Source organism: Pristiophorus japonicus, chromosome 13, assembly GCF_044704955.1.
Source record: "Pristiophorus japonicus isolate sPriJap1 chromosome 13, sPriJap1.hap1, whole genome shotgun sequence".
NCBI classification, from domain to species: Eukaryota; Metazoa; Chordata; class Chondrichthyes; family Pristiophoridae; genus Pristiophorus; species Pristiophorus japonicus.
Genome location: NC_091989.1, coordinates 117,110,469 through 117,123,813, shown reverse-complemented (window position 1 = coordinate 117,123,813; position 13,345 = coordinate 117,110,469). Strand labels below are relative to the sequence as shown.

At 46.9% G+C, this 13,345-nt stretch overlaps 1 protein-coding gene across 1 annotated transcript in view; it reads right to left on the bottom strand.

Annotated features, from left to right (window-relative positions):
• The window catches only part of slc9a5 (solute carrier family 9 member A5), a 291,075-nt gene that overhangs the window by 125,390 nt on the left and 152,340 nt on the right, over positions 1-13,345 (bottom strand). Inside the window, exon 3 of the mRNA XM_070896905.1 lies at positions 9,311-9,474. Coding sequence (XP_070753006.1) covers positions 9,311-9,474 — 164 coding nt within the window. The remainder of the gene's footprint in view (positions 1-9,310; positions 9,475-13,345) is intronic.

Sequence of the window (13,345 nt, the reverse complement as noted above, 5' to 3'; positions counted from 1 at the left end):
TCCCAACTCCTCCAGAACCGGTTCCAATGTCCCAAGAATTTGAATCCCTTCCTTTTGCACCACTCCTCAAGCCACGTATTCATCTGAGCTATCCTGTGATTCCTACTCTGACTAGCACGTGGCACTGGTAGCAATCCTGAGATTACTACTTTTGAGGTCCTACTTTTTAATTTAACTCCTAGCTCCCTAAATTCGTCTTGTAGGACCTCATCCCATTTTTTACCTATATCATTGGTACCTATGTGCACCACGACAACTGACTGTTCACCCTCCCTTTTCAGAATGTCCTGCACTCGCTCCGAGACATCCTTGACCCTTGCACCAGGGAGGCAATATACCATCCTGGAGTCTCGGTTGCGGCTGCAGAAGCACCTATCTATTCCCCTTACAATCGAATCTCCTATCACTATAACTCTCCCACTCTGTTTCCTGCCCTCCTGTGCAGCAGAGCCACCCACGTTGTCATGAACTTGGCTGTTGCTGCTCCCCCCTGATGAGTCATCCCCCTCAACAGTACCCAAAGCGGTGTATCTGTTTTGCAGGGGGATGAGCGCAGGGGACCCCTGCACTACCTTCCTTGCACTGCTCTTCCTGTTGGTCACCCATTTACTATCTGGCTATGTACCCTTTACCTGCAGTAAGACCAACTCGCTAAACGTGCTATTCACATCATTCTCAGCAGTGATGGCACAGTCAGAATCTGTGGAGACTACAAGGCTACGATCAACAGCGTCTTGAAACAAGATCAGTACCCGTTACTGAAGGCTGATGACTTGTTTGTGATGCTAGCCGGAGGGATGTCGTTCACAAAACTGGATTTGACGTCGCCTATATGACGCAGGAGTTGGTCGAGACGTTGAAGAGTCTTACGTGCATTAACACGCACAATGGAGTGTTTATTTACCACAGATGCCCATTTGGAATTTGCTCGGGTGCAGCAATATTAGAATCTACTGAAGTCCGTTCCCAGCACCGTCGTGTTCCAAGATGACATCCTGATGTCATGAGTCTAAGGAACATCTGAAGAACCTGGAAGAGGTTCTACTGCGTTTGGACAGAGTGGGCCTCAGACTTAAACGCTCAAAGTGTGGAAGTGCATCTTCATGGCGCCAGAGATTGAATTCCTCGGGAGGAAAATCGCCGCTGATGGCATCAGACCTACTGACATGAAAACCAAAGCCATCAAGAATGCACCCAAGCCGCAGAACGTGACGGAGCTGTGTTCGTTCCTAGGCCTACTCAACTACTTTGGTAACTTCCTAAATGTACATGCTATTGAGAAAAGGCAACAACTGGTTGTGGGGCGCATTGTACGACAGAGCTTTCGAGAAAGCCACCAATCTGCTTTGCTCGAACAAGCTGCTGGTACATTGTGACCCATGTAAACGTTTAGTTTTGGCCTGTGATGCATCGTCATATGGAATTGGTTGCATGTTACAACAAGCCAATGAGTCGGGGAAACTTCAACCTGTCACGTATGCATCCAAAAGTTTGTCAAAAACAGAAAGAGCCTACAGTATGGTAGAAAAAAAGCTTTAGCGTGTGTGTACGGTTTTAAAAAGATGCATCAATACCTGTTCGTTCTGAGGTTCGAATTAGAGACCGATCACAAGCCGCTCATTTTGTTGTTTTCCAAGAGCAAAGGTATCAATACGAACGCTCCATCCCGCATCCAAAGGTGGGCGCTGACATTATCTGCCTATGATTATGTCATTCGCCACAGACCTGGCACAGAGAATTGTGCCAATGCTATGAGCCGGTTGCCGTTGCCCACACCGGAGGTGGAAGTGCCACCATCGGCAGATTTAATGTTAATCATGGATGCTTTTGAGAGTGAAGGTACCCCTGTTACGGCTCAACAAGTTAAGACCTGGACCAGCCAGGACCTGATATTATCGGTGGTAAAGAGGATTGGTCTGCCATATCTAAGCAAATGTGCGAGGAGGCCAAAGCATACATTCGTCGCAAGGACAAACTGTCTATTCAAGCAGATTGCATATTGTGGGGCAATTGAGTTGTAATGCTTAAGAAAGGGAGAGAGAAGTTTGTGCATGAGTTACACAGCACACATCCTGGTATGATGATGAAGGCCATCGCCAGGTCCCATGTATGGTGGCCAGGAATTGATTCTGAGCTGGAAGCATGCGTGCATCAGTGCAACACCCGCATGCAGCTCAGCAAAGCACCAGCAGAATCGTCGCTGAGTCTGTGGTCATGTCCATCCAAACCTTGGTCCAGGATCCATGTAGATTTTGCAGGTCCCTTCCTGGGCAACATGTTTTTAGTGGTGGTGGATGCTTATTCGAAGTGGATGGAATGCATAATCATGACATCTAGTACGTCCACGGCAACCACAGAGAATCTCAATGTCATGTTCGCAATACATAGTCTGCCTGACATAGTGGTGAGCGACAATCGTTCGTGCTTCACCAGTCAGAAGTTTCAGGAGTTTGTAAAACTTAACAGCATAAAACATGTAAGGTCAGCACCGTTCAAGCCTGCGTCCAACGGGCAAGCTGAATGTGCAGTACAAATTATCAAACAAAGCATGAGGAGAGTAACCCAAAGGTCACTGCAGATCCGCTTGTCTTGCATACTACTGAGTTACAGGAAAAGACCCCACACACTCACAGGGATCTTGCCTGCTGAACTCATGATGAAAAGAGGTCTTAAGACCAAGTTATCTCTTGTACACCCGAATTTAAGTAATCATGTTGAAGACAGAGTCAACAAGGGTACCATGATCGCGCAACTGTGTCACGCGAGATTTCTGTGAATGATTCTGTATGTATGTTGAATTATGGTCAGGGTCCCAAATGGATCGCTGGTACGGTCATGGCCAAGGAGGGCAACAGAGTATTTGTTATTAAGCTCAAGAATGGGCAAACTTGCAGGAAACACATGGATCAAACAAACCTGAGGCACACAGACGAGCCAGAGCAGTCGGACGAAGAAACCGTCGATGACCAACCAACCTACCAGCAGCATTCAGTGGACTCAAGGGTCATCAGTGAACCCAGAATTTCCATCACGGACTTGTTCAATAAAAATGGACTTGCAATTTCTGACATGGCCACTGCCACCCGCAACAAGTCAGCATCCAGCCACCAGCCACAACAGACCCCGCACACTCACCCAAGACTGGAATCGAACTGAGACAGTCAACCCGGGAGCGGAAAGCACCGGACCGTCTCAACCTGTGAAAGACTGTGATAAGATCCCAGAGGAGGGTATTGTCATGTATGTACATGCTGTTTGTAGCCACCAGATGGTGTCATTGTTGGAAGCCACTGAGCAGCACGCACATGGTGCTGCTCTGATATAAAAGGCCAGCCATTTTGTGAGTCAGACACTTTGGGCCTAAATAAAGCAGAGCCAAGGTTGTACCTTAGTTAAACGGTACTCAGTTTGAACCTTTATTGCATATGCAACAGTCCCAGCTTCCACAGCTCTGAGGCAGCGAATTCCACAGATTTACAACCCTCAGAGAATAAATTTCTCCAAATCTCTGTTTTAAATGGGCAGCCCCTTATTCTAAGATCATGCCCTCTAGGTCTAGTCTCCCCCATCATCCTCTGCATCCACCTTGTCAAGCCCTCTCATAATCATATACGTTTCAATAAGATCACCTCTCATTCTTCTGAATTCCAATGAGTAGAGGCATAACCTATTCAACCTTTCCTCATAAATCAACCTCCTCTTCCCCGGAATCAATCTAGTGAACCTTCTCTGAACTGCCTCCAAAGCAAGTATATCCTTTTGTAAATATGGAAACCAAAACTGCACGCACTATTCCAGGTGTGGCCTCACCAATACCTTGTATAGCTGTAGCAAGACTTCCCTGCTTTTATATTCCATCCCCTTTGCAGCAGACACCTCAAGTCGCTGGAAAAATATCACCAACGTCGCTCATTCTTGCAGCTCTCTGAGGCCCAGTGCGTTAGAAGGCTGCGCTTCCAAAAAGAGGTGTTAGCAGAGATAAGCCAGCTCATACAGGCAGACCTACAGCCAACCAGTGGCAACATGAAGGTGAAGATGAAGGTGACTGCGGCACTTGCCTTCTATGCCTCCAGTTCCTTTCAGGCATCAGCGGGGGGCATATGCTCCATCTCATAGCACGCTACACATTGCTGCATCCGCCAGGTGACGACTGCACTGTATGCACACAGGATGGACTTCATAAACTTTCCAATGACCAAGGAGACCCAAAATGAGGGGGTTGTAGGCTTTGGACAATTTGCTGGCTTCCCCAAGGTCCAGGGTGCCCTTGACTGTAAGCACATCACCCTGCGAACACCTTTACATAATCCAGAGGTTTACCAAAACCGAAAGGGATTCCACTCCATGAACGTACAGATCATCTGCAACCATATTCAGCGCATCATGGCAGTCAATGCCCAATATCCAGGAGCATCCATGATTCTTTCACCTTGTGTGATAGCAGTGTCTCACACATGTTCCAGCATCAACAACAAGGCCAGAGCTGGATGCTGGGGGACAAAGGTTACGGCCTCGCCACCTGGCTCATGATCCCCTCCGGAACTCTCAGACAGAAACCGAGCATCGCTATAATAAAAGCCATACAGCCACATGCAACATCGTCGAACAGTAAATTGGAGTGCTCAAGCAACGCTTCCGATGCCTAGACCACTCTGGAGGCTGCCTGCAATACTCCCCTCAGCAGGTCTTTGAGTTCATTGTGGTGTGCTGCATGCTACACAACTTAGCCATCATGAGGGAACAGGATTTGCCAATGGGGATTGCAGGACCACCTCAGGAGAGAGGGGAGGAGGAGGAGGAGGAAGACTAGAAACAGGAGCCTGGCGAGGAACCCATTCCACCCCCACCCCCACCACGACCACAAGGGAGGCATCGTGGAAATTTCGCCGCTGCAAAAGCCTTACGTCAGCAGCTTCTAATTGAACGCTTTGCTTGAAGAGTGAACGGCATGTTTGACGTTGCCTGGCCATTCTATCCCACCATGTTGACTATTTCCCCCCTTATTCTGCAAATGAGACACTACACAGGAATGGCTAAGGTGAACAAAAAAATTTATGAGCATTGTAAACTTTTATAACTTCATTAACTTAATTTTGAAACTTTGAAACTTTAATAAAATAACATAAATTATCTGCATCCAGCAGTATGATTATTTAACAATAACAACATTATAAATAATAGAATGCAGAACAGAATGCAGCAACCCCTGCCCTACTGTCTTTTACCACCGGCTTTCCCCCCTTTACCCTTATCCCCCTTCCTTACCTGCTGCTCCTAGTAGCACCAAGATGGCATGCAGTAATGCTGCCAGAGCGCTGCTGTGTTTGGGGAGAGGGGGTGAGACATTGGAAATGCCGCCTGGGGAGACATTGGACCAGCTTGTGGCGTAGATGGCCCGGCATCTGACTGGCGAGCCTCTTAATCGGCGTCGACAATCACAGGTGCTGTGAGTCTGGGTGTGACACTGGGGAACGCAGAGAGTATGGCGGAAGGGTTTATGGACTGCATCACCTGCCCAAGTTGAAGCAGAGCTTGCGCCTGTGATGTACCATATTCGGCAAGGCTTCGCGTCACACTCTCCAGGACTCCAGTGTCACTGCTGGAGGCCATCAGCCTTATTTGATGGTCTTGCAGGTTTCACGGCTCGCACCGACAATCTGTGACCCTACCTCTGTAATGGTTGCAGTGAGATTCTCGATGGTTGTGGGAATCCTACCCAAGACATCAAGGAGCTAACGGGTGAGCTGGATGCTCTCCTGGACAGTCCTACCATGTCCAGTTCCAAGTCTGCCTGTCTGTCAGCAGACCAACTTTGCCGACTCACCCTCCGGAGAGATGGCATACCGCGTTGCTGCACGCCACTGGTCCCAGGCATCTCGGAGGTCTCAAACCCTGAGAAGGTTACACCATCGTCCTCAGACGAGGTGAGTGCCGGTGGTAAATGAGGGATGGATTGCATCTGTCCCGGAGTCGGCTGATCTCTGAACTCGTCCTTTTCCTCTTCCTTCTCCTCCTCCACACGATGGCCTGATGTGGAGGGTTGATTTGAGGGATGCTGCAGCTGTAGCTGGTCATCTGGAAGTAGAAAGCAACAGAGTGGTCAGCAGCAGGGGAGGGGGCAGGGTGACATGAGGAAGGTCACATAGCACAGGTTCATTTGAAGGACCACCTTTATATTTAGTCCACAGACACTGCATCACATTGTCCCAACCCTAGTCCACAGACACTGCATCACATTGCCCCAACCCTAATCCACAGACACTACATGACATTGCCCCAACCCTAGTCCACAGGCACTACATCACATTGCCTGAACCCTAGTCCACAGACACTGCACCACACTGCCCCAACCCAGCCCAGGGAGTGTGCAGGACTTACCCTCAGTATCAAAATGGGGGTCAGCACCCCCAGTGACCTGAGATGCCAATGAGGCCTGCCACTCACTCCTCGAGGTCGGTGAGTGGCAGGGTCTGAGGCGGACCGCCGCCTGTCCTCACCCGTTCACCGCGGTTATGGGACTTCTTTGCCTGCAAAGATGAAAATGGGAGTGGTTACCAGAGGGTCCATCTGCTCTTGTGGCACACACAGATAGCCATCAAGATATGTATATGATACTGTCTGAATATAATAAAGTCCTCTGTTTAATGGCCTTGGAAGTTGCACGTGGTTTATCAGGAGGACATCGAAGTGCGGAAACATCTTATGAGATCTCAGAAAGCAATCTTAATAATGTGTAAAGATCATTCATGGCAAATAGGGTGCCAAATTAAGCCTACCTATGTGTCATGCATTTTAGGAGGCAATCCACAGAGTGCTGAGAGGCACCAAAAGCATGAGAACAAATAGTGTGTCAGATTTATAAATGAAGTAACGAAGGAGAGCATCAGTAAAAATTGTACTCACTTTAACGACCCTCGAAAGTTCATTGGACTTTTTTCGGCACTGTTTCCCACTCCTGACCACTGTGTCTGAGGCAGAAACCTCCTCAGCAATTTCCCTCCATATTTAATTAAAAATGGCTGGCAGGGGTCTAGATCCACCCCTCCGATATAATTCCTGCCGTCTTCTCTCCACAACTCCCACGAGAGCTTTGTTAGCCTCTTGGCTAAATCGCCTGGCACGCTGTCTAGAATCGTCACCTCCATGATCAAAATCCAATTTTAAAATGGCTGATTCAGCCCCGGGTGTACTGCGCATGTGCGTGGCCGCGCCCTGCATTAGTGTTTGCAATCAGACAGCAGACCAAAAGCGCGGGAAGAAAAAAAAAACAAATATTTGCACATATGCAGAACGGTCCACTTTTTTAGCGCCAGAACTTTCGGCTTGGGTGTAACGCCGGAGTTAGCACTAATGCTCCTTGTGAACTTTCATTTGGCCAAAGTTGCTCGCTCTGACGCAAACGCTAACCAGGCTAAATTTTTGGTTTCGCCGTGATTTGCGCCCAGAAATGGGCGAAATCGCAAAAAGCCAAAAATCCAGCCCATTGAGTAGACTAGGCCTTTATTCCCTAGAGTTTAGAAGAATGAGAGGTGATCTAACTGAAACATATAAAATTCTTAAGGGACTTGACAGGGTTAATGCTGAGAAAAATTTTCCCTGGCTGGGGAATCTAGAACATGGGGTCACAGTCTCAGAATAAGGGGTCAGTCATTTAGAACTGAGATGAGGAAAAATTTCTTCACGCAAAGGGGTGTGAATTTTTGGAATTCTCTACCCCAAAAAGCTGTGGATGCTCAGTCATTCAGTATATTCAAGACAGGTTAATAAATGTTTTGGAACCAAGGATATTAAGGGATATGGGAATAGTGCAGGAAGGTGGAGTTGAGATAGAAGATCAACCATGATCTTGATGAATGGCAGAGCAGGCTCGAAGGCCCAAATGGCCTACTCCAGCTCCTATTTCTTATGTTCTTAAAGGAAGAGGGAGAGGCGGAGAGGTTTATGGAGGGAATACCAGAGCTTAGGGCCTAGCCAGCTGAAGGCACGATCGCCAATGGTGGAACGATTAAAATCGGGGATTCGCAAGAAGCCAGACTTAGAGGAGCTCAGAGATCTCAGAGGTTTTAGGGCTGGAGGAGGTTACATAGAAAGGGAGGGGCTAGGCCATGTAGAGTTTGAAAACAAGGTGAGAATGTTTAAATTGAGGCATTGTAGGTCCACAAGCACAGGGGTGATGGGTGAATGGGACTTGGAGCGAGTTAGGATACGGGCAGCAGAGTTTTGGATGAGCTCAAGTTTATGGAGGGTGCAAGGTGGGAGGCCGGCCAGGATAGTATTGGAATAGTCAAGTCTCGAGGTAACAATGGTATGGATGATGGTTTGAGCAGAATATGAGCTGAGGTAGGGGCTGAGACAGGCAATGTTATGTCGGTAACATAGCTAGGCGGGGAGGCTTCATGAAGTGGAAAATTGTCATCACCCCTCATCCAGGTTTCTTTCAGGGCCATGATGTCAATGCAAACATTCACGGTAAGCTCATGGACGGGAAGGGCTGTGTTCACATGTGAATGGACATGCTGGAGGGAGATGCGGGACAGGCGGATCCACTGACACAGAGTCCACAGGGTCAGCATTGAGAGGCGTGAGTAGGATGCGAGGAAGATTGGCAAGATTAGCCCCCAGCTCGTGTGCTGAGCAGGAAGGTTGGCGAGAAAGTAGGATGGGGCAGTTGGGCTTGCTGCTCGTAGGGAGGCAGCTACGAATGCCTCGATGGACCCTTCGGAAGATTCCAAGAGGCACAGAGGGAAGTTGTCGGCTTATCTAAGAGGATATCAAACCTGGGATGCTGGCAGGAGAGTAGGAAAGTTGAGGAGCATTGAAGGGTTGGGGTCGAGATTTAGGAGGGCAAAATACCCGAGAGGGGAGAAATGAAAGGAAGCATGATGTTAGGAGTGAGGAACCTAGGAGGGGTAAAGAGAAAAGAACAAAAAAGGAAATAGAAGTGATGGGCTCGGGTCCGGAGCTGCAGCCAAAACACGCATGTGAATGGATACAGGGAAACCCATGTTGCTTAGGCCTGATTACAAAGCAAGATTAGGATAGATATGTCCTGGTATTAAACGGGGACTAGAAATGAAACAGTAGGAGGGCGTGCAGAATTAAATTCAGAGGTGCTGTGGTGAGATAAATTTGATGTAAGTAGGGTGGAGTCAGCTTGCAGCATCGACAAACTGATGTCCAGGTTCAGAGACAGATGTGGAGGGTGAGTGAGTCCAGAAGCTATTTGAAGGGTAGAGTAACACTACAACATGAGTGGGTTTCCGTTGATTACAAAGTGCAAAATATAAATTCAAAATAAGCGTTTACTTACAACAGTTACGGCATCATTAAGGAGCGACTCTCCAAGCACAATGATGAACAGAGTTTCATTAACATGGACTTCCTCAAACACAGCTATTACTGCTACCGGGTCTACGGCCGATATCAGACTGCCAAAAAGCAAGAAATCAAGCAAACCGGCTTCCACTTTAGGATCTGAGGAAAATGAGCGAGATAATACAGAAAGTTACTTGTACAATAAGTGATGACGCTTCGCAAGATATTCTACTGTCTCTCATCATTCAAACAGAACAAGAATCCTGAGTGAAGTAGGGTTGCCAACCCTCCCAGATTGCCCTGGAATCTCCAGGAATTAAAGATTAATCTCCCGGATACTGCTGCGGGAAACCTGGGAGAAGCATGGTAGGGGCATAAAAAAAATTAGAGATGGGGAAAAAGGCTGTTTGTCTGCTAATCATCCAATTGGGTAACATAGAGACTGCTTGCTTTCCAATTAGCATGAGAAGACAGTATGTCACGAAGAGTGCTGGAGAGTACAGCCAGAGCCAAGTCCATGGCACCACGGGTGGCTCAGCTGTACGGGGGGCGGGGGGGGGGGGGGGGGGCGGCGGCGGCACCTGGGGGAGGAAGACGAATGGTAGAGCAATAGTGGTAGGAGATTCGATAGTTAGTGGAGCAGACAGGTGTTTCTGCGGCCGCAGACATGACCCGAGGCTGTTATGTTGCCTCCCTGATGCCAGGGTCAAGGATGTCACTGAGCGGCTGCAGAACATTCTGAGGGGGGAGGGTGAATAGCCAGAGGTCGTGGACCATATCAGTACCGATGACATAGGTAGAAAGAGGGATCAGGTCCTGCAGGCAGATTTTAGGGAGCTAGGAAAGAGATTAAAAAATAGGCTTAAAGATAGTAATCTCCGGATTACTCCCAGTGCCACACATGAGTGAGTATAGAAATAGGAGGATGGAGCAGATGAATGTGTGGCTGGAGAGATGGTGTAGGAGGGAGGGTTTCATATTTCTGGGGAATTGGGACCAGTTTTGGCAGAGTTAGGACCTGTACAGGCTGGACAGGTTGCACCTCAACAGGGCCAGAACGAATATCCTTGTGGGGAGATTTGCTAGTGCTGTTGGGAAGGGTTTAAACTAATTTGGCAGGGGGATGGGCACCAGGATGTAACATTAGAAAGGGGAAATAAAGTGCTCAAAGGATTGGGAGAGGCAGAGAGCACTAAATAAGAAATAGTTAGGTATTAGGTGGGATCCAACTATGAGAGAATACAGGATGCTCTATGATGGGTTTACAGTGTTTGTATGTGAACGCATGAAGTGTAGTAAACAAGGTTAGTGAGCTACAGGCATAAATTGCCACATGGGAATATGATGTTGTGGCATTAACTTTGACTTGGCTCAAAAAAGGGCAGGATTGGGTATTAAATATTCCTGGTTGTAAGGTGTTCAGGAAAGACAGGGAAGGAAAGATAGGAGGTGGTGTGGCAGTATTGGTTCAGGAGAATGTTACAGTGCTGGAGAAAGACGATGTCCTAGAGGGGTCAAGGACAAAATCTATATGGCTAGAGTTAAGAATTAATAGAGGTGCCATTACACTACTAGGTGTATTCTATAGATCACCAAATAGTGGGAAAGATATGGAGGAGCAAATTTGCAGATAAACTACAGTGATGTGCAAGAACTATAGAGTAGTAAAATGGTGAACTTCAACTATCCTAATATAGACTGGGATTGTAATAGTGTAAAGGGCAGAGAATCATAGAATCATAGAAATTTACAGCACAGAAGGAGTCCATTTTGGCATATTTTGTCTGTGCCGGCCGACAAAGAGCTTTCCAGCCTAATCCCACTTTCTAGGTCCCTAACCTTGTAGGTTCCATTCCCACGAGGGGGAAAGGTAGGGCAACTAAATTCAGAGCTCCCTGGATGACAAAACAGAAAGAGAGCATGATGAAGCAGAAAAAGAGCACGGAGGACAGGAGTTAGGTTGCAAATACATCTGAAAATCAGGCTATATATAGAAAGGTCAGAGGAGAAGTGAAAAAAAAATAAGTGGGGCAAAGAGAGGGTATGAGAATAGAATGGCAGTCAACATAAAAGTCTTCTATAGGCATATAAATAGTAAACGGGTAATAAGAGGAGGGGTGGGGCCGATTAGGGACCAAAATGGAGACCTATGCATGGAGGCAGAGGGTATAGCTGAGGTACTAAATGAGTATTTTGCGTCTGTCTTCACTGAGGAAGAGGATGCTGCCATAGACATAATGAAGGAGGAGGTAGTGGAGACACTTAATAGGATAAAAATTGATAAAGAAGAGGTAATAGAAAGGCTGGCTATACTTAAAGTAGATAAATCACCAGGAGCGGATGGGATGCATCCTAGGATGCTGAGGGATTGAGGGTGGAAATTGCGGAGGTACTGGCCATAATATTCCAATCCTCCGTAGATACAGGGGTGCTACCAGAGGACTGGAGAATTTCAATTACATCATTGTTCAAAAAATGGTGTAAAGATAAACCCAGCAACTACAGGCCAGTCAGTTTAACCTCAGTAGTGGGGAAGCTTTAAGAAACAGTAATCAGGGACAAAGTTAACAGTCACTTGGATAGGGGTGGATTAATTAAGGAAAGCCAGCAGGGATTTGTTAAAGGCAAATCGTGTTTAACCAGCTTGATCAAGTTTTTTGATGAGGGCAATGCGGTTGACGTAGTGTACATGGATTTCCAAAAGCCGTTCAACAAAATGCCACATAATAGGCTTGCCAGCAAAATTGAAGCCCATAGAATAAAAGGGACAGTGGTAGCCTGGATACAAAAATTGGCTAAGTGACAGGAAACAGTAGTGGTGAACGGTTGTTTTGCAGACTGGAGGAACCATATATACAGTGGTTCTAGGACTACCGCTTTTCTTGATATATATTAATGACTTGGACGTGGGTGTACAGGGCACAATTTCAAAATTTGCAGATGACACAAAATTTGAAAGTATAGTGAACAATGAGGAGGAGAGTGATAGACTTCAGGAAGATATAGACAGGTGAAATGGGCGAACATGTGGCAGATGAAATTTAATGCAGAAAAGTGTGAAGTGATGCATTTTGGTAGAAAGAATGAGGAGAGGGCATATAAACTAAATGGTACAATCCTAAAGGGAGTGCACGAACAGAGAGACCTGGGGGTATGTGTGCATAAATCGTTGAAGGTGGCAGGGCAGGTTCAGAAAGCAGTTAAAAAGGCTTACAGGATCCTGGACTTCATAAATAGAAGCATAAAGTACAAAAATGTGGAAATTATATTGAACTTGTATAAAACACTGGTTCGACCCTAACTGAAGTATTGTGTCCAATTCTAGGCACCACACTTTAGGAAGGATGTGAAAATCTTAGGGAAAATTGGTCCCACTTCTCGACTCGTTCCCCATAGTCCTGCAAATTTTCCCCTTCAAGTATTTACGAGAATGGTTCCAGGAATGAGTGACTTCAGTTACGTTGACAGACTGGAGAAGCTAGGGTTATTCTCCTTGTAGCAGAAAAAATTGAGAGGAGATTTGACAGAGGTGTTCAAAATCATGAGGGGTCTGGACAGGGTAGATAGAGAGAAACTGTTTCCATTGGCAGAAGGGTCAAGAACCAGAGGACGCAGATTTAAGGTGATTGGCAAAAGAACCAAAGGCGACGTAAGAAAAAACTTTTTTATGCAGCGAGTGGTTAAGATCTGGAATGCACTGCCTGAAAGGGCGGTGAAGGCAGACTCAATTTTATCTTTCAACAGGGAATTGGATAAGTATCTGAAGGAAACAAAATTGCAGGACTATGAGGAAAGGGCAGGGGAGTGGGACTAGCTGAGAGTAGGAACGGGTTCGACGGGCCAAATGGCTTTTTTCTGTACTGTAACCATTCTATGATTTTATGAAGATGGACAAGTCAGCTGACCAATGGTGGGAGCGTGGCAGTTGGAGGTGGAAGATCATGTGATGAAACCTCCTGGAATCCATCCAACCAGAGCTGGCAACCTTAAGTATATTTTTTCTCCTAATGAAAATAAAGAAAGGAATGGT